The sequence below is a fragment of the Canis lupus genome, chromosome X (assembly GCF_011100685.1).
Source record: "Canis lupus familiaris isolate Mischka breed German Shepherd chromosome X, alternate assembly UU_Cfam_GSD_1.0, whole genome shotgun sequence".
Classification (NCBI taxonomy): Eukaryota; Metazoa; Chordata; class Mammalia; order Carnivora; family Canidae; genus Canis; species Canis lupus.
In genome coordinates this window covers 101,682,741-101,704,862 of record NC_049260.1, presented here as the reverse complement: position 1 = coordinate 101,704,862, position 22,122 = coordinate 101,682,741, and the positions used below count along the sequence as shown (strand labels likewise).

The 22,122-nt window shown below is 38.7% G+C and overlaps 1 protein-coding gene across 4 annotated transcripts in view; it reads right to left on the bottom strand.

Moving 5' to 3' along the window:
- The window catches only part of OCRL (OCRL inositol polyphosphate-5-phosphatase), a 53,424-nt gene that overhangs the window by 4,091 nt on the left and 27,211 nt on the right, over nt 1–22,122 (bottom strand). For 3 of the 4 annotated variants that reach the window (XM_038588267.1, XM_038588264.1, XM_038588265.1), the window contains 9 exons: nt 21,467–21,576; nt 19,653–19,788; nt 14,119–14,229; nt 13,312–13,477; nt 12,814–13,049; nt 4,805–4,828; nt 1,922–2,038; nt 943–1,027; nt 194–321 (listed from right to left, as the gene is read on the bottom strand). In XM_038588267.1, the coding sequence (XP_038444195.1) occupies nt 194–321; nt 943–1,027; nt 1,922–2,038; nt 4,805–4,828; nt 12,814–13,049; nt 13,312–13,477; nt 14,119–14,229; nt 19,653–19,788; nt 21,467–21,576 (1,113 nt within the window). The remainder of the gene's footprint in view (nt 1–193; nt 322–942; nt 1,028–1,921; nt 2,039–4,804; nt 4,829–12,813; nt 13,050–13,311; nt 13,478–14,118; nt 14,230–19,652; nt 19,789–21,466; nt 21,577–22,122) is intronic. The other variant, XM_038588266.1, reaches the window with a different exon arrangement.

The following is a 22,122-nucleotide window of genomic DNA, read 5'->3' as shown; positions in this document are numbered from 1 at the left end:
AGAAAAGTGTGGCAAATATAACAGGAAATAACACAACCTAAAATTTAAAAGTCCCAACTCTCAATGCTGGTGTCCTGTCATGAATAACAGATTCAGATCCACCCTACCACACAGCTAGATATACACCTGGCCTTGTTAAATTGATTTCTCTATGGGGGCACTTGCCTCAGACACACAGGACAGTAAAACTCACCTGTCGGCAGTTCTGGGGATCCTGAGCAGAGTCAAGGCATCGCTGATACAGCTCATAACATATGACAGGCTCTGGCAGGGCTTCCAGGAAAATGAGCAGTGCTTCAGCCACAGAGTGATTACTGCCAGCTGGGTTACCTTAAGTCAAGGGAATGTGGCTCCAGGAAAAAAACCACACAGAGACCCGATTTGCTTTCTTCCTCCAGCTCCCTCAGGGACAGTTTCCTTCCTATTATTCAGGGCAGACTAATCCTAATTGGGGTTTGATATTTTAGTGGTCCAGGTATGCAGCTGAGCTGTTACAGAATTTATCAACCTCTTGGGAGGTTTGGCTCAACGTGTGAGAATCAGGGGAATATGGCATATAGAATGATGTTCACACTTGATCAGTCCTTTAAACTAGTCACCAATGTTTCCCATCCTCTTCTGTGTCCTAGTGACAACACATGTGGTGGCAGGAGTGATCAATGGCCTGAAGCAAAACAGTGCCAGTGCTGTGGGTCCTATGTTCCATGTTTATTAAAAGTCGTTGTTACCTACCCCTTGATTCCTTTCAGTATGAGTCTGATACAGAGAGAAGTCAAAAGTTCCTAAAAGGAATTGAAAAACAACTGCAGAGTCAATGATTACCTTATAATAGAAGACAGAACGAAAGTAAAGACGGAAACACAAAACTCAAATGCAGGTGGAAAGGAAAGTTTGGTAAAGAATTTATCCGGCTTCCTAATAAGCCTTTGTCAAAAAGGATACGGATTGTCTCGGGAATGCTAGTATCCAGACAATCAATGATCTGCTGTAACTCCTCCTGCATTCCAGGGGTTTGGAACAGGTCCTCCTACCAGAGAGGTCACAATGAATGGAACAAGGCAAGATAATCGGCCCTACAGTTCTGAAGACCACCCAGGGATCGAAAGAGTAGCAGGATGCAAATGGAAGGGTAATATGCATACTTGTGATTAGGAACGGAGGTATGACAATGGCATCTTTTCCATTTATCATCTGTAAAATCCGCGTGAAATTTTATTTCAAGCCAGAAAATGATCTTCAAAGCTTTTACCCTATACCTTAGATGGCAGAAGACCAGCTGTCTAGGGAGATGAGGTGTTCCCACTTCTAGCTTCCTGACAAGTAGAAGGCAGAGTCCAAACAGCTGAATCATGCTCAGATACTGATACTAGGGAATGCTAGGGCAGGAATAAATGGCATGCCCACACCAAACCTTGCTTTCAAGTTCTATTACTCTTCAGTAGGTAAGAAAACATTTTCCTTCAATTTAGTTCCAGGAATTTCTCTATCTGGGGAGTTGGGTTGGAGGAAGCTAGCATTTTAGATAGGATTAAAAAATGAAAATCAAATTAAAGAAGTGGGCTTGAAGTTTGCTTTGGACTTAAAATCTTCAATGTCTATGTGAGACTGAAAGCAGGCATTATAGACTGAGGTACACAGTAGTCCAGGGGAAAATGTGCGTAGCCAGGAAACAGGCATGCTCAGTTTGGGCCTCACTCCACCATTACACTTAGGCTGTGGTATTAGCTGAATCACTTAGTTTGCAGGCTTCAATTCTCCTATCTGTAAAATAGGGATACTTCCATCTGCCAGATAACCTGATAGTGTTGCTCTGTGAATGTAGCTTGGGAAAGTTATAAGCCCTATTACTGACATGAAGTATTATTATTTCCCACTGGATTCACACACCTTCCAAGTTGCAAGGCAGGCCACAGTTACTTACCTGGTGACAGGCATATTTGAATAAGTGATCTACCAGGAGCCAGATCTCCTTGGGGACCTGAAGGGGTCTTTCACTGGCACCTTCATCCAAGGGAACCATCTGCAGAAGGGATTTCTCCTAATAGATAAAAAAGGAGGAGAATCAAAGCGGTCTCAATAAAAACTTGTGTGTAATTTAATCTCCTTCATATTCTGCTTATGTAGGTACAATTTGGTCTTCATCTTTTAGGATTTTTTTTCCTTTTTTTCTTACTGGAGACACCCCTGGTCAGAAGGCACTTGATACCGATTGTCACAGTTAAGGCAGATCGCCTTCCTCTTCCAAATGCTTCACTTAATAGTTAAGCACTCCATCTGGGATCATTCTGTTTACCACATGGATGCACTGTGTGTTGTAAATCCTTTCAGGGGTGATACTGAGAACCAGTGCTGCAGTAGCATGGTCACATGCCACTCGAAATCTGGGGACTATTCCAGTACAATGGACTATATGATCCTCTGAGAGGGCAGCGTCTACTTAGGATTCAGTTGACTTTTAACTTACTATTCTGTCAGGTCTTACCACAAATATTACAGTTTTCACTGCTGATTTAAGTGAAGGCTCTCTGGTCCTCAGAAACTGAAGGCAATTCTCCACATTATACCTACGTTTGCAAATATTTTGGGCTCAACAGAAGACCTAATCTTAAGGCTCTAAAACTCATAACAATTAAGATTCAAAATTAGTAAACCAGATACAGCATACCAAGGGCCAGAAATACTGTGAGAAGTTCAGGGTCTGAGTCCAGAAGTTATTCTTTATATTAATAACCCAGCAGAGATTTCTCAGGGCTGTGACCCCTTTCATATTATCTTTCTACTCTGTTAGATTCTCCTGAAAGTATCTCAGGGAAAAACCCAAAAGTGACAATGACTAAATCTGAACTTGTAAATAGCTGGGGAAATAAACTCAATTATCTTAAGTTTATATAGTCAAATAGAAATTATATCAAAAAGGTGCCTGAAACAAATTAAAAGTCATATGAAGGCAGCCTACAGAAAAATCCCAGTGTCGAAAACGGTGACCCAGTTTTTCATTTTCCTCACTTCTCCACTTCCAGCTTAAGGTTATATATATATTGTGTACTTTCAACTTTAGGAAGTTCTATAGATTCCATCCCAAACCCCAGCCATGTTGCTTCATGGGAAAGAAAAGAAGTGTTTCACTACTTCCAGAGACTGTACACTAGAGCCAAGCTGAGGGCTCTGCTTAACATTATGTTCTTCAATAAGCACTGGTGACCTTTTAAAGTCACTGTACCTTTCTAAGAGAATAAGGAAAAGAGCATGACAGTTGATTACCATTTCAAATCTCATTTCTTCACATTCATTTTGCTTTCTCTCTTTCTTTCCCTGGGATTCTATCATTTGATATTCATGTTCCCTATAGCTGCCAGAATTTCTATCAGTGGCTCATCCACTAACTTCTTTCCAGTTGCAAGTGTTAAATCCAGGCATCCACATGGTATCTGAACCAAAGCACTGTCTATAATGCACTCTGCTCACTTTCTGAACCAAACACATGTATAGATTTAGCAGATGCCTCCAAACTTACCACATATAAATTATTCAGCACTGATTCATGTACTTTTTTAAAAATTTGACATCCAACTGGCGCTTTTCCTGTACTAAGGCATTACAGCAACACAAGTCACTGTCTGAGATGAAAAGACAACATGGCCTGCTATTAACAAGGAAGGGCTGGGAAGCAGAACCGTCCCAATCCTTAGTGGTTTAAAAAGGTTAATAAAATGTCAGTAGGTTATATACATCATCCACTATCCATTTTCAAATTCATGTGTGATCATACGAAATGTCATACTTGTGTCTCTGAAGTCTAGAGAAAGATCATGCACAAGAAACAATACTTTCTCAAAAGTCCACAAATTATCCTGAACTCTAATTATCAAAGGGAAATCAGGCACACTTTGTTTTCTTTTAATGAGACACATCTGGTGCCTGATAAGCCCACACTTTGCAACCTTAGTGCTGATAACTAATACAGAAAACAGTACATCATTCCCACCATCAAAATGCATTAAACTCCACCAAAATGGGGAGATCACATTACACAGTATGACAGTGCTTTAAGAACGTTTCTCAAGCCCACGTTTCTCTACTTGAGAGCCATGTATGGAGTCAGACACCCTCCAGTTTGAAGATGGAAGGTGGCCAAGCACTGCAGGAGTGCTTTACTAGGTTCCTTCACTAGATATTCAGAAGAACTGGGTTCTAGTCCCTTCTGTCCCACACCTCTGATATCAGGAGCAGTATGACTTTAGTGAGTGTTTCAACCTTCTCGGGCCTTGGTTATCTTGTCTATTAGAATGGAGAAAACACCTTACCCTGTATGAAGGCAGAGTGCTAGAACAGATGACCACTTATGATCTCGTTCAGCATGATAATTCTATGTTCTATTTCTTAACCATATATCTATGCATTCGTTCGGTAATCAATATGGTCACTAACCCCAACTTACTCTTAAAGCAACAGAAATCCACTTCAGGTTTTACTATCATTGGAAATGTAGGACAGCTGAACAGTACCCTCCTCCACCTCATGAGCTTTCAGATAAATCAAAGTAGCTCTTTAGTTACTTCTCATTTCAAAAATACAAATCTGGAACCTTGAGTACTATTGCTTTTATGTACTAGGTCTCAATGATGACCAGTACAACAAATACTTTTCCATACTTCAGACACGCTTAAAAACAGCTGGCAGGACATTGGTAGATTCTCATGGAGTCAGAGGTATCTGATACAGGAAAGACTAGGGACAAATTCCAGGGACCAGTTAAGTCTTAATCAGGCACATGAAACACATAACCACCAATTAATTGTATTACCTTTTCTAGGAAGCTGTCTTCTTCCTGAGAGCAGAGCAGGAAAAGAAAGTCATTGACAGACAGAAAATTATTAGAATTTACAGAATTAGAAACAGATCAGTATTAATAGAACTCACTAGCTTACTAGATACATCCACTTTAAACAGCTTTATATTTTTCAAGTAAATCATTATTGTTGAAAACGCAACATGTTCTCATTTGCAAAGTTCTCTATTGTACATATTAATTTTCATGCAGTTTATTTATTGAGATTATTACTCAAGAAACATACATGTGTAGTCCTAGACTTCTGTGTCCTTTGGCAGCTGCCAGCTGACCTGGCCAAATGCCCAGTGACGGATCCATGTTGCTTGGAGGCAGGCTGTGCTGCTACACTCTGTAGCTTCCTACCTCATCCTAATGCCACCTGATGGGCGAATGTGAGTCTGATAGTGGCCATTCAAAAGGAGACGACTGGCTTCTCCCCTCTCTACTGCAATTCCTCTCACCCTAGTTGGCCCCCTAAGCAGTATCTCACACTCTTTGCCCTTGCCCCATACCCACTCACCTCTTCAAAGGACCCTAGAGTCCCCAAATATGGAGTCCCCACTGAAATGTAAATTTATTTCATTCCAGACCTTTGTAGACCAGAATACCCATCATTATCACCTATTGTGTTATATATGGTATAATGGGAAAAGGAGAAGCAAGGGAGAGGGAAGAAGGCACCTTCTTAATGGTCTCTGTCTTTTGTGCTCTTATTAAAATCCAGTAACAACCACCACAACAATAACTACTGACATCACTTAGCATATACCATGTAGTGGAAACCATGTAAAGTGCTCATATACAGTGTTATTCAGTCTGCACAAGTGTGTAACGTAAATATTATTCCCATTTACAGATGAGGAAGCTGAGGCACTGAGAGGTGAAACTGTTTGCCCTAGGTCACACTATTAGGCATTAAGTGGCAGGATCAGGATCAGAACTCAGGTCTGAGACTACAGAAATTACCACTATAGTCCCCTAGACAACTCAAAAAGTACAATCTGGCTGTTTCCTGGACAAAGGCAGGGAAAAACTGAAAAAGACAGTGAGAAACAAAGCACCATGGTTAGCAGGAGAGAGCACAGGCAGTGGTGGTAGACAGACCTGGTACAAATCTTTGTTCTGCTTCTGTACAGACATTAGGAAAGTTACTAAACTTTGTAAAGTCTCAGCTTCTTCATTTCCAAAACAGAGAGAATAATATCTACTTTGTAAGGTCAAGGAAGCAGCCTAAAATCCAGGCATGGTAGGGCAGTGGTAGTATAGCATGCAATCACCTCCCCAGCAACTCCCAACTGGAATCCTCCCAATTCTGCCATGGGCCACCAAGAACCTGAGTATAAATCATACTTCTCAGGTCTGATAGTAAAAGGAGAAGTCCTATCTTACTATGAAATATGTGCAGGAGGCTGGAGGCGGAGGAGTGTGTTCCCTCATGTTTCAAATAGCAATGCTAAATGCATTTCCTATAAATGACTCTTATATATATGGTGGATAGATTTTTTAGTATTATTACATTTTGAATTAAATAGGCTCTTGTAGGTTTATTTACACTTTTATATATAACATAGGAAATGAAATAAAAATAATCAGAGTAATATTGCTTTATGAAGTATACAATATTTATAGTATTGTAATTACAATATTTTTTAATTTAAAAGTTAAATTCTGAGCACCAAACATCTAATTTAACACAATTTTGGAGTATGACCTTTTTTAAAATTTAGGACTACTTATTAAGAAATAGTAGAAGGCAGCCTGGGTGGCTCAGCAGTTTAGTGCCACCTTCAGCCTAGGGCCTGATCCTGGAGACCTGGAATCGAGTCCCATGTCAGGCTCCCTGCATGGAGCCTGCTTCTCCCTCTGCCTGTGTCTCTGCCTCTCTCTCTCTGTGTCTCTCATGAATAAATAAATAAAATCTTAAAAAAAAGAAATAGTAGAACCTGCTTGCCTAACAGACTTCTCTATTTTTCCTTCCATGAATAAATGCCACATGACACGATGAATAAAACTAGGTAGAGTTTTCATATACTAACCTATCAAACCAGGCCCTCAAGGAAGTTTTCTTCAGTGGCCATCTACTAGTAGTGCAAAGCATGCCTTTGGGGAGTGTTGGGGTGGAGGATGAAAATGAGGCTATATAGAAGAAACAATATGGTCCCTGACTCGGGTTTGCAATTGAGTTGGAGTAAGAAGTCTCAGAATTTATAGCCTGATATTGTTAAAATTCACACATATGGGTTCTCAGTAAATGGCTAATAGGGAAAACAAACAAAACTGGGGTTCAAAGGAAGAAGATGGCTTTCAGCTGGGGCTATCAGGGGACTTTTCACAATAGAGATGGGACCTAACTAGCCTTTAAAAGATTCATAGGATTTTATTTATTTATTTATTTATTTATTTATTTATTTATTTATTTTTTGATTCATAGGATTTTAAAGGAGTAGAGATGGGATGGGCACACTACAAGTGGAAGGGGCCAAAATAAATAAAGGTTCAGAGAAGGTAAATCCCAAGATGAGAGTAGGGAAAAGTGGTCATCTATTCTGCAGGGAGCATGGGAGGATGTTGAGAAAACTATTGGGAAATAGAGGTGCCTGAGTGGCTCAGTCAGTTAAACGTTTGTCTTCGGCTCAGGTCATGATCTCAGGGTCCTGGGGTCAAGCCCCACATTGGGCTCCCTACTCAGTGGGGAATCTGCTTCTCCCTCTGTTTCTGCCCTTCCCTCTGCTCCCTCTCTCTCTCTCTCAAATAAAAAAATAAATAAATAAATAAAATCTTTTAAAATAAGTAATGGGAAATAAATATGAAAAGGAATGTTGAAGTCAGACTTTGGGGGAACTTGAATGACAGGTAAAGCAATCCAGATTATATTTAGTAGGCATGGGGGAGCCACGCACTACCTTTAAGGAAGTGATAGGCCCAAAAGCTGTATTACAGAAAGATCAGTCTGACAGCCCTGAAGAGGAAAAATGAAAGGGTAGTGATAGAGTCAAAGGGAATTGTTAAAAGGCTATCAAGGTAGGTCAAAAAGGAGAACACTTTAATGATGGGAAAATAATATTTTTTAAATGAATGGATAAAAGAAAACAAAAAAGAATCAAAAGGACTTTGATTAGATACTGATGGAGGAGCAGCACATTTACATTGAGAGTTTACTTCTCTGGCTACAGGCATATAGTAGATGTAAATATTTATTTTTAACAGTAGGCTGGATTCTGAAAATAAAAACACCACTTAGCCTCCACTAATAAACAGCATACTCCTAAGGTAGTCCTAAGGTTGCTGATAATCACTTAGCTCAACTGACTTGCCTACTCTGCAAAAGGCTGTGTGTTGATCACATTCAAAAAGGGAACCTAATTCAGGATTCCCTGGTGGAGCAACATAGGTATGCTACAAATGCACTGCAAATCATTATTCACTCCAACATTCATCCATAAGAAATTTTGCCAGTAGTAAGTGCAGTTAAAATAATGTAAAAGAGTCATTTAGAGGCAGATTCAAATTTAAAAATAAAAAACAGAAAACTGAATGAATATCAAAGTTCTAGAAAGGATTAGTTCATGTGAACTATAAAGAGAAGAAACACAAACCATACACCTAACAGGATAAGAAATGAGTGGTTGGATCAGTAAGATGAAGTAAATACTTAGTGAAAAGATCACTGGGGACGAATTAATCACCAAGCTGTTATTTTTGTTATTTCAAACTTTGATATCATCTTGAAATAAACAGGTCTCCAAGCAAATATAGTCTGTCCACCCATCCCTCAACCTCTTTTTTTGTTCCTGTATCTACCAGCAAAACCTTTAACCAGATCTGGTAAATTCAAACCTGGCCTCTCCATTAGGTCCAATCTATAAGCAACACTAGACTATTCCTTCAAATGTCAATTTACAACCTCATACTACTCATAAAAGCCTTCTGATAGTTGTTGATGCCTCTGGATTTGGCACAAACTCATCTGTTGACTTCAAGACTCTCTATCCCTTGCTCCTAACCTACCCAATCAGCCTCACATACTCTTTTTTTCCTTAATCTTCACTCTTCCTAGGGAAATCTTAAAATTTTTCAAACATGGTCTTTTTTACTTTCACCTAGCCTTTATTCATTATGTCCCTTATACCTGGAAGAACCTGCTCACCCAATATGTTAATACATATTTCTTGAGTACTTGGACTTGACTCAAAACACTTCTATGATGAACCCCAAATCACTTTTCTAGTCCACTTTATTCTTATGTGCTGAATTTGTTTCTAGTTGTTAATGTTACATAAAACAAATATTCAAAAAGCCAAAATAGGCTGGTTCTGAGGTTGATTGTTACAGAAATTAGCTGGTCAATAAGCTTTTATAGCATATAAGGCTTGAGTAAACAAGCACAGGAATCTATTGTTAATACAAATTACAAGCTCCACGACTCTCATTCTAAATGCCTTTCCAAAATATTGACTTACCAAACACATTGGACATTAGCCAGTAAAAGTAGTTATATGTTTAGATTACCTTTAACCAAATTCCCTATTAACTTTGATTTAGAATTCAGCCACACTGTATATATAAGTAAACTTTTATCACCACTAAATTCCAGGAACCCACATAAACTCCATAATACTTTGTATTCAATGTGTAATGAATAAATATTGATGATTATGTGCTGGTTAATATGCTAGTTAACAAACCAGAAAAATCAATCTTTATTCTGGAAAAGAATAAAGATAATTGCAAACAAATTCTCCTCTGCTCACCACTTGTGCTAATTCCAACTATTCTAATAATGGCAAAGTCACTGTCATTGAGAAGGACAAGAAGAATGAAAAGGACATATGCCAATTATTTCACTCCACATTTGGTGGGAAGATGGTGTTACATAACAATCTTTCTCAAACAGTACATGGAAAGTCAACATAGGCACTGAACTCATTTCTGGTTTCACCAAAATTTTAGAATGAATAATGCAATCAAGGATAACAGGTATCATTATTAATAGCATCATCTCATGGTATCTGAAATATCATTTTAGGTCTTGGAACAAATAAGAACAAATGTAATAAAGCATTGCAGAAAGTCAATATCAAGTCAAAACAGAGTGAGAAGATATTATAAATGGCATACAGATAATCTTTGATTTCTTGTTTATTGCCCTATGCTAATATGGATAACTTCCTCATCAATGAGATACAAGAATTTAGTAATACTAAAATGTGACAGGCTTTGGAAAAAATCAGAACCCTATACCCTACCGATAATAGCTTAGTTTAAAAGAATCAATGATGACCACAAACGTACAATTTAATAAGAACTCAGCAATTTCATAATGAAAAATTATCAGGGTTCTATTTTTTAAACCTTCAATCATTTGTGCACAAAAAAGGAAAGAAAAGTGCTTCCTACAGATCCATTCTACTAACTCCATTAAGGATTTTGGCTACTTCCTATTCATGGTCAAACATTGAATTATCTGATAATATTTCAAATGAAATGAAACGTTTTCACACTGGTTGAGCCTCCTTCCAATCACTCTAATTAATACAGAACAATTACAATAAAGGGTATCATAATGCCTCTGCCAACTCTGACCAAAAATAAAACTAGTTTCCAGTTTACAGGAAATAAAGCGGATGGAAGGAGTATGAAAGGATTAAATTTAAACAGTTACCAAGAGGAAACAGGCAATGTTAGGAAACAGGATCCTTCACTGGGCAACTATTCTGGACTCTTAAAAAGTCAATGTCATTAAAGAAATAAAAGATGAGAACTGTTTTACTCTAAAAGAGACTGCAGAGTGGCATCTGGGTGACTCAGTCGGTGAAGCATCGGCCTTCAGCTCAGGTCAATCTAGGGGTCTTGGGATGGAGCCCCGTGTCAGGCTCCTTGCTCAGAGAGGAGTCTGCTTCTCTCCCTGCCCTCCCCCCACTCATGCTCTCTCTCTCTCTCAAATAAATAAAATCTTTAAAAATAAATAAATAAATAAAAGAGACTGCAGAGACCTCGCCAAAGGTATTACATGAATCCAGATGAGATTTTGGCTTCAAAAAGCTATCAAAAAATTCCTAGGACAACTGGAAAAATTGAAATATGGAGTGGCTAGTTTTCTTAGGCATAATAATGGTATTGTGATAATACAGAAATTGTCTTTTTTCTTGAGAGGCAGGCTAACATGTTCACCAGTGAAATAACTTATCACTACTTCATTGCAAATAGTATAGCAAGAAAAAAAATACACGTCTATATATGTAAGGCATATAGGAGTTCATTGTACTGTTATTTTCCACTTTTCTGCATATTTGCCACTTTCATAATTAAAATTTGGGAAAAAGAAAGCTGGAAAATGGTGTTTAGGATGGAGGGATGGGGGTAGGGAAAAAAAGGAAACTTCATTTAGAATATATCCTAAATGGTGAAATAGTAAATTTGAAAGACAGAATATAGTGGTAAGAGAAAAAAAAAGTATAAAAATAATAGAATGTAAGGATGTGAATTTCTGAAGAAAATGGTTCTCTTTTAAATAGAGGTAATACACCCAGTCATGAGGGCTCTAGGGAAACAAGTATAGTTCCAAGAAAGAATGCTGGGACTGGACTCAAGTGTTTTAATCTGCCATTTGAGTCATAGCTAAAACAATTCCATGGCAACAGAACAGATCACTCTCAGACGAGCCAGCAGCTTACCCGCTGGTCTAGCCCTCCTTGCTAGATGATAAAGTCACTGCTCTGGTGAGGCTGAAAGGATCAACATGAATACTAATACTAATGATAAAGTATGGCTGTCACATCACCTCATTTTCTTTGGTAAAAGACCAAAGAGTATGCTTTTATAGCTCAAAGAGGTCCACATACAAACCCAGCAATGTTTTCATTTAGAGGAAAAGTTCTTAATAGAATGAACTTGTTACTCAATCAGTTTATGTTACTGAAGATAATAAGCATTTCTTCCCTAAGGACACTGATATTAGAGGTTGGTGTCAGGGAGGGGAAATCCTACTCCTTCCCTTTTTAAGTGAGTCCCATTAAACATGCAGCAAACTTCAGTGCACATTATAATAATCTGGGATGCTGATAAAATGCAGGATCCTAAGCCCTGCACCCCAAGACTGTGATTCCATTGCCAGAGGTGAGCAGGGGGAGGGGGAAGGATCTGTACTTGTCCAAAGACCCCTGGGGGATTCTGACACAGGTACTCTGAGGTTCACTTACAGGTCTGGGCTACAACATGCAGCCAAGTTTGGGATTAGATATGATGAGTACTCTGAGGTTCACTTACAAGTCTGGGCTGCAACATGCAGCCAAGTTTGGGATTAGATATGATGATACAGTGAGGAGTTGACTGGGAATCAGAAAGTCTGAGGACAGGGCAACCCCGGTGGCTCAGTGGTTTAGTGCTGCCCTCAGCCCAGGGCCTGATCCTGGGGACCCTGGATCGAGTCCCACATCGGGCTCCCTGCATGGAGCCTGCTTCTCCCTCTGCCTGTGCCTCTCTCTCTCTGTGTCTCTCATGATTAAATAAATAAAATCTTTAAAAAAAAGAAAAAAAAAGAAAGTCTGGGGACAGTTTTGTCACTAACTTATTCCACTTTGGGCAAGTTACCGTCTCCATGCCTCAGCTTTCTGATGTGTTTAATGAGGATAATATTGCCCCCTGCCACTTACTGTTCCTTGCATACATGCTAATTTTTACAAAAGTATGAAGAGCATAACAAATAAGCATTAGACCTTTGAGAAGGGAGCCTTTAATTCAGTGAACTTAGTATTATATATTATATTCCTGACAACAGCCAATTACAGATCACTCTCCTCTTTCCTTTTAGGCTTAATCTAATGAAAGTAATGCTAGAGTAAAGCAACATTCTTGCTATTATTCACCTGACAATTCCCCCCACCCTGACAAAAGAGAAAAAAGCACAGAGACAATGAGGACATTCCTTAAGTATTGTGAAAATTACATCCAGAGGAGGTTCCATGTCTTAGGATGTTTCTTACCAAGTCTATGAGTTTGGTGACGGGAACTTCTCTGATCGGTCTTTTCATTCGGCACAAGGCCTCCAAGGATGTACCAAAACAACTTGGGAGGTAATTTCCACTAATGGTCAAGAAGTAATCTTTGCCTCGGTCCAGGTGAAGGACTAGAATATCTTCAATCTTATCTTCCCCTGAATTCAGGATGGTCACAGAGTCTTTACTGACATACACATCAAGGGAAATGTCCACTGTCTCATCTGAAATGTAAGAAATGACACATGGTAACAGAAACTTCTGGTGGAAAAGGAAAAGGGAGAGAAGCACCAACAGACGTAGTGTCCTCTAAAAATCACCAAGTGATGGAAGAGAGACTGGACACACAAAAGATATCTCCCCAATATAATGACAGTGAAGGTAAGAGACATGTGGTTAGAAAACAAGAAGTTAAAAAAGGGAGGGATGGGAGTCATGGGGAGATGGAACGTTGCAAGCAGAGACAATGGTAAAGGGACAACTCACTTGGCTCCAAGTAGCCCTCAAAAGGTTCAGCCCGAAGCCATGGCTTGCAGTACTGGCTGTCATTAAGTTTAGGGATGAAAGAAAAATGGCAGGGAACCTGTCCATTGTTGCTGATCTGGAACTTCTCCTTTTGTAGTTGCCGAAACTTCACATTCTCAAACACAAACTGGGGAATAACAGACAGACACAAACATGCATCACTAGTAGGGGAGGTATGTCAGTTGGATTATTCCATAGAGAATATGAATAAAGAATAAGGTAATTATTAACCAGGTGTGCAATTGCTATATGCATTCACCAACTGAGCCAGCTGTACACCATGCCCTTTCATTTATTACTGTATTCACACCAGCAGAGACGGAATTTGGCAGCTCTTGCTACTTCTCTGACTGTTCCTGAGATCCTAAGAGGGTAACTGAACCTTAGGGTTCAGGACATTCATCCCATGACCAAGTCCTAGTTCCTGAAATATGAATTAACCAGCAAGTCTGAAATATTAAATAAGAGCTGCTAACATCTGAGGGCTTTGTATCAGGAGCTGTTTTAAGAGCTTCACATATATTAACTCATGTAATCCTCACAACCACCCCTTTAACCAGAAAAGGACACTGTGGCTCTGAGAGAGTCAGACATGTACCTGTGATCACACATCTACTAAATGACAGTGCTGGAATCAGAATGGAGGCAGTCTGACTTCAGCACACATGGTTTTTACCATTTTGTTGTGCTGCCTCCTCTAACAAACATGATTTCCCCTGTACTAAACATGATGGCCAGTAAATGGGGAAGCCATGTATTTTTGCTCACCTCCCTCCTGCTGAGTTCTAAGGAAGGAAGGAAGTCATTTTCCATCCTGTCCATAATGCGTACAATATCCTCAAACACTTTCCGATACCTCCGTTCATCCACAACCTTCACCTGAAAGAAAACAAACCCTCTTTTCAGTCTTATATGTTCCTAGCTCATCTTTTTTTGAGATTACCTAACAATTTAAAATGGGTTGTTACAACAGTCATTTAAAATAAACTGTGGTGTAAATAACATCCTCAAATACTCTCTTAAATATCATTCCATACATAACTTTTACCTCAAAGAAAACAGATCCTTATTTTAGTCTTGTGTGCTCTCAGCCTGAATCTCTAAGAGTCTAACAATTTTTAAAATGTCACTAAAACAAATATAAATTAAAGTAAATATTACAGCATTACTCACTTTATGGTAAAGGTAAGGTTAATTGGGTAACATCCTGGGAAAGTTAAACCTCTGTGCTAGCTTGGCAGTCATATTTGGGAAGAATATTATCTTGATCCAATGTTAAGTTATTTAGTGGTGGGGGAAATGTGACAATTGTGGTAAAAATTATTTCCTGCATTGCACAAAGTAAGTGTCAAAACATACCTGATACCATTTCTAACACTGAACACAAAGCATTGAAACAGCAGAAAAAAATGATTAAAGTATTAAATTCTATTAGCTGCTATGCATAATGCCAAAAATCATAATGTCAATGCACAGATTATATAATGATAAAAGCATGTTAGTAAATAGATCCTGTGGCCATTTTAGAAAACAGCCAATACAAAATGCCCTAGATTAGAGTAAAAGTATGACAACGGACAAATCATTTCAACTAATAGATCAAAAACATCTCCCATCTGACACAGCACTTTCAGCTTCCCGATATAGCTGTGGTTTTTTCACTATTAAAGCTTCATACAGATCAATGCAAAAAAAGGGTCATAATTAACATAGCATTTTAACTTATTGAAATCCCAGTTTCTTTTGTGAAAAGGAAACTTCACAAATTCAATGCCAAAAGAAAAGGACTGATGCATTTAGAAGAGGTTGTAAATCAAATGTGGAAAATAAGAGTATCAAAGCTGAGCCAAATATCTCAAAGATTGGAAAGGTTTTTACATATCTAAACCATAATGCCTGGAGAACTGAGAAGTAAGCAATCACTAGTGTCATGAGAGTCTATACTATAGTGTTAGGTTATAAGAAGAATTTTATACTTTCAAGTATTTTTATAAAATTTTGCAACTTGTGGGACGCCTGGGTGGCTCAGCAGTTGAGTGTCTGCCTTTGGCTCAGGTAGTGATCCCGGAGTCCCGGGATCAAGTCCCACATTGGGCTTCCTGCATGGAGCCTGCTTCTCCCTCTGCCTATGTCTCTGCCCCTCTCTCTCTGTGTCTCTCATGAATAAATAAATAAAATTTTAAAAAAATTTTGCAACTTGTGTTTTTTTTTTAAGATTTTTTGGGACTCCTGGGTGGCTCAGGAGGTTGAGCATCTGCCTTTGGCTCGGAGATGATCCCTGGGTCCCAAGATCAAGTCCTGCATCGGGCTCTCTGCAAGGAGCCTGCTTCTCTCCCTGCCTGTGTCTCTGCCTCTCTGTTTCTAATGAATAAATAAATAAAATCTTTAAAAAAATAGATTTTTTATTTATTCATGAGAGATGCAGAGAGATAGAGAGGCAGAGACACAGGTAGAGGGAGAAGCAGGCTCCATGCAGGGAGCCCGACATGGAACTCGATCCCAGGTCTCCAGGATCACACCCTGGGCTGAAGGCGGTGCTAAACTGCTAAGCCACCCAGGCTGCCCAAGAACTTGTGTTTTCATAAAGTATTTTACATGTGTCATCTTTTCACAAGAACCTGCAAAGCTACCAAAGCTACCAACGATTTCTTCTGATTGTTGAAAATATCAAGATACAAATAGATCAACTAAGTTGCTCACTGCCACAGTTAATACCAGAAGTTGTATCTGGACCTCTAGTACAAGATCCAAAATACCAGGTACACAACAGGATTAATTCAAGTAGGCAATACAGATGACTTGGCCTACTGCATTTTTTAAAAGCTCTCTAGGCAATTTCTATGTCTACCAAAGTCTGAGAACCAATGCAACAGATCCTATTATCAAGTACTGGGGTGGAAACTCTATCTCAGCTTAATCTCAGCCACCCCACAGAAAGTCTTCTAAAGTTAATTGGCCATTGAACATTTGGTCTCTTTTTTAACAGTCACTGATGACAATGGTGGTAAAAATATAATGTGGTTTTTAAAACCTCTAATCATAGCATGCCAAAGAGACCAAAATATGGGGTGGTTACTCAATAAACTCAAAGCCTTTTCTCAATGGATTATCAAGATCACACTCCTTAATGGTACATCAAGGATAATGAAGGGGAAAAACACCATAGAATGTCACTACCTGATATAACCCTTTAAAAAAGGAAATTACCAACAAAATTAGTATTTAAAAATGAGCTAGATGATCAATGAACTAGATCTTTTTTTAATGAGCTAGATATTTATGTAATAACATGGATAGTTCTCCAAGCCACACCACTGAATTTTTTTTAAAAATGCAAGCTGCAGACCAATACATACAGTACGAGACCATTTATAATATATGCACCAAAACACAGAACAATACTCTAACGTGTATGGCGCAACAGAAAAGCATATGCAAAAGTCTAGAACTGTGTTGTTCATGATAATAGCCAGAAGCCACATAATGTACATTTAAATTTACACTACTTCAAATTAAATAGAAAATTCAGCTCTCTTGGATACACTAGCCACACTTCAAGTGATTAAGAGCCACCTAAAGCTAGTAGTATTATACTGGACAGGACAGACCTATAACATTTCCATCATCACAGAAAGACCTATTCCTATTGGACTGTTGGTCTAGAGAGACATAAATTCATAACGGTAGTCGGCCTGGCTGGGAAGTAGGGGTTTGGGACAAAGGTGGGAGTGGGGGACAGAACAGGGATTAAAGAACTCCAGCCTTATCTGTAGATTTTGCTTACATTTTTATTTTAAAGAAGCAATTTTGAATTCCTAAGGAATTTAAATAGTATTAAAAACTAGAAAGGTAGACCTTTATCAAAGATATACAAAAATACACAGGAAACATGAAAATTTTTTAAATATCCTGCTAGGAGCTCTAGATTAATATGTAATATTACAAACATTCCAAGGTTCTGAAAAGAAATACAAACAAAAAAGCCAAGCATAGCTGATTAAACCAAAATGGTTAGTGTCTGGGGAAAGACATCCTTTTAAAAATGGATTAAGAGAACTCAAATGAAGAATACAGGGCAGCCCGCCAGTACAAATGAGAAATTAGGTGGGCTAAAATTAGTATCTAAAGGTTTATCTAGCCTATAAGTTCTTTGGATCTTATAGAGGCATTATAAGGTTGGTGGAAAGAACCTCAATAGGCTTAGGAGTTATTCAAGATTTGAATCTAAGCTCTCCTTCTAGTTGAATGCTTGTAAAGAAGTTATTTAAACTCATTGGTTTTCCATTTGCTCATCTGTTAAATGAGAAATATTTAACCCAAAGCACTGCTGCAAGGAGTAAATGAGATGTGTATAAATTCTCTATCACCATCTCTGGTACATACTAGCTATTATTTGAGAAACAGTATTATTTACAATTCTTTTAAAATTTCAAAATGGACAAAAGTCATGATTGCCTCGGTAAAATTTAGATTGTATTCTAAGACTAAGACCTACTTTTGTAAATAAAGGAAATACCCCAAAGTCATCCCCCTTTAAGACAGGAATAGCACAAGATATATCGGCGAAAATCTATCTGAAAAGCCAAAAGAATCAACACATACACCTAATACGTTCTTTGCATGTCTTACCTCATTAATCCTCATAAGTGGTACCATTGTCATCCCCATTTTATAGAGGAGGAAACTGAAGCACGGGGCTGTTACATAAATTTCCCATGGTTACATAGTTAGAAAGTGGTTGAACTGGGATGCAAGCAGTCTATCAAGTCCACCTTATTAAGCACTATATAGATTCTGACAGATTACATGACTGTTGGTCTGGAAAATCTACACAAAATAATCTAAATGGGGGATCCCTGGGTGGTTCAGCGGTTTAGTGCCTGCCTTCAGGCCAGGGTGTAATCCTGGAGTCCCAAGATCAAGTCCTGTGTTGGGCTCCCTGCATGGAGCCTGCTTCTCCCTCTGCCTGCGTCTCTGCCTCTCTCTCTCTCTCTCTCATGAATAAATAAAATCTTTAAAAAAAACCAAAATAATCTGAATATACTAGCTGTAATAAATCAATAAGATCCCAAGACATAACCTGCATACTATTAACATACTATTAATATGTAGCTAGAATATACAATGTGAAAACGAAAACTACTCACAACAGACACATAAAAATTCAGTAACTGGCCATCAATCCAGCCCAGGATGAAACAAAGTTAAAGAAAAATTTAAAACTTGTACTCTCGGGGGCACCTGGGTGGCACAGTCGGTTGTGTCTGACTCTTGGTTTTGGTTCTGGTCAGGATCTGAGATTGAGCCCCACATCAAGCTCCACACACTCAGTGTGAGATCTGCTTGGGATTCTCTCTCCCTCTCCTTCTGCCCCTCCTGCTCATGTGTGCACGTGCTCTCTCTCTCTAAAATAAATAAATCTTAAAATAAATTTTAAACTTATGCTCCAGGACAGGAAAATTTCACTAAAATTACGGCTAACAACATGCCTTTTTATTTTTTTAAAGCTTTTATTTATTCATGAAAGACAGAAAGGGAGAGGCAGAGACATAAGCAGAGGAAGAAGCAGGCTCCCTATGGGGAGCCCAATGTGAGACTCAATACCATGACCCTAGGATCATGATTTGAGCTAAAGGCAGATGCCCAACCACTGAGCCACCCAGGCACCCCAACAGCATGCCTTTTAAGGTAAGATACAGATTTGGTTGTATGTTCATCAGTCTATGCCTTTACTCCTGCTGTCCCCACCCCTCCACCTGAAACCTCTCTCCCAGAGCTTCCCCTCCTTACTATTTATCTAATGAGAGGCTACTCATTCTTTAAAACCTAGCTTCTAGGGGCACCTGGGTGGCTCAGTGGTTGAGCATCTTCCTTTGGCTCAGGTTGTAATCCTGGAGTCCTGGGATTGAATCCCATGTTCAGGCTCCCCGCAGGGAGTCTGCTTGTCCCTCTGCCTATGTCTCTGCCTCTCTCTCTGTGCCCCTCATGAATAAATAAAATCTTTTAAAAAATTAAAAATAAAAAAAGTAAAACCTAGCTTCTAATTATTCCTTATGTATAACAACTTTAGTAGGCTAAGGTTACCACCCAGCCATTATGCAACATGAGAAACATTTGTGTCATTAAAAGGCTTAGCACATTAAGAACCATATGGACAGCGTTTGGGAGGTTTCTCATTTCTCAATGTTGCAAATGATTATTTGGTTATGGTAACATTTATGGCTCAGTGAACTACTGATCTGAGTCTAAATGATGTTCTAAGAATACTTAACACACAAATAAATGAACAAACAAGTGTTTACCCCAATATGGAAGAGGGCGCTAACAGGCTTGTGGTCACTGGTTTTTAGTTCCATGTGACTCCGGTAATGAAGCTGATTAACATTTGTTCCTCTCCAAAGAATCCGGTCACACCAGGCTGGAACCCGACATTTCCCACTGCAAATAAAGAAAGGAAGTATAAAGGGAACATACCATACAAGAATGTAATACCTACCATACTGATTCAGACTGGGTTAGGCTATCTTTTATATGCTTCTCCTTCCCTAATGATTCCAACTATAATATTCCCTACTATATTTAAGAAAGGATCTGTGTCTGCTTGTTTGCCACTGAATTCCCAACCCCTAGCACATTATCTTGGGCAAAGTAGGTGCTCAATGAATAGATATCTAATGAATGAATAAACAATGCTCCCAAAATTAGCATTACATCTTTAACAACATTGCCCCAGGGAAAATATAATAGCCCCTTCTTAAAATATCCTCAGAAGGTCAGGATTATATTCAGCACACTTTGCTCAATGAACTGCAATGACATTTCACAACAGACAACTAATAAATAATCTAAATATCCAGGCAGCCTGGGTGGCTCAGCGGTTTAGTGCCTGCCTTCAGCCCAGGGTGTGATCCTGGAGACCTGGTATCAAGCCCCATGTCAGGCTCCCTGCTTCTCCCTCTGCCTATGTCTCTGCCTCTCTTTGTGTGTCTCTCATGAATAAATAAATAAATAAATCTTTTTAAAAAATCTAAAAATCCAATCCTATATTCCTAGACTGGGCTTAATTTCTGGAAATAATAATAGAGATTTCTCCTTTACACCTGGACTTTCATGACCAGTCTAGCTTCTTTAAATAGAGATGAACTAACATTTAAACAGCATGCAAATCTGAACATATAACAGCCCATAGATTACTAAGGTAGGGTAAAAAGCCTATTCATCATTCTATTAAAATAAGCAATACCCTGTACACCTGATCCAGAAGGTGACACAAATAAGTTCTTATCAGTAGCTCTTCAAGTGACTCTCAAGTCAGGTGATGGAAGAAACAAGGTGAAGTGTACAAGATATATCAGTGTCATTTTTCACTTGCTGGCCAACCAGCTCCCTCAGGCATAGGGACACAGACTCCTCTCCACCCCCACCCCAGTGCTCCGAGTCTAAAGAAGTTGAACATGCCCAGAGATTTTCTTTCTCTTTCAAGCTTCTGGGCTCAACCAGCTAGGACACCATAGGAAACAAGAGATAGTAGGTACAAGACTGTTACTAGGAACATACTGACAGGGGTGCTTTACTAGGGGTAATTAAGAAATCAAAGCCCCCCACCCTTAGAGAGTGGTTCTTAGCTTTCTCTGGCAGTTGAGAGGTTGGGCCCAGGCATCAGTATTTTTTAAGAGTCCCCCAAGAGATTCTAATGTGTAGTTAGGATTGAGAACCACTGTGCTGGAAGAACCTTTCTTGGATCACTTTCTGGTGTTCTGAGTTAAAGAGTTGCAAAGCAATTTGGAAAAAACAATCAGAACAGGATAATTGGTAAGGAAATAGGGATGGGATCAGGAAAGTAAAAACCTAAGTAAGTCTATTGAGATGATAGAAATAAGGCATTGCAGGCAGTCCATAAAACTTCAGTATAATTAATCACATAAGTAATACTTTCTTAAGATAAGCTCACCTTTAGTACACATGAATTAAAAACTCTTCTGTAATAGCACTGAGCCATTAAGTTTATGTCTCCTTCTAGCATGACTGAAAAAATTCCTAGCCCTTTACCAACACAGAGGGAAAGAAATAAGACCAGGCCTGAATCCACTCCAGAAGGAGGTTTTTGTTACTTTACCTGGAATCCCATCGGTCTGTTTTAGAATCATATTTATAAGTGGGGATAAACTTGATTTCACCTTCAGTGAAGTCAACAAAAGCTTTTTTCTGTGTGCGCTGAATATTTAGCTAGAGATAGAAAGAAGCATCATGTAAGCAGGGTAACACCATCTTAATACAAGTGATAATCAAGTTGATCAGCCATTTCTAACTATCTAGTTCCATAGCTTTTGCAAATGTCAGAATACATAAATAAAATCTCCGTACCTTATGAATTAAAATCTTGCCATTCCCAAGGCATCTAACTCATTCACAGATAGGATGCTCATTATAAGCACACTGCTAATTTTTTATTGCTAATAGTCATTGGGTAAAATGGAAAAATGAAATATGAATAATTGTACATTCTCCAAATTTGGGCAGAAATCATCGAGCACAATTTTAATTAAAAAAAAAACAATACACAAATGTTGAATGGATAATTCCAAAAGCCAAATTCAGTGAATTATTACGGATCGTTCTGAAAGTTATGCTCACTCAAATACTTTGCTAAAATTACCTAAACTCAGAATTTATTGCAACTGTACCCCCTTTGGAAGCATGACAGAAGAAGAAATGAAAAGAAATCCACCAGCCAACCTCAATATGAAGAAAGATACAGCCAAAAAAGGCTCA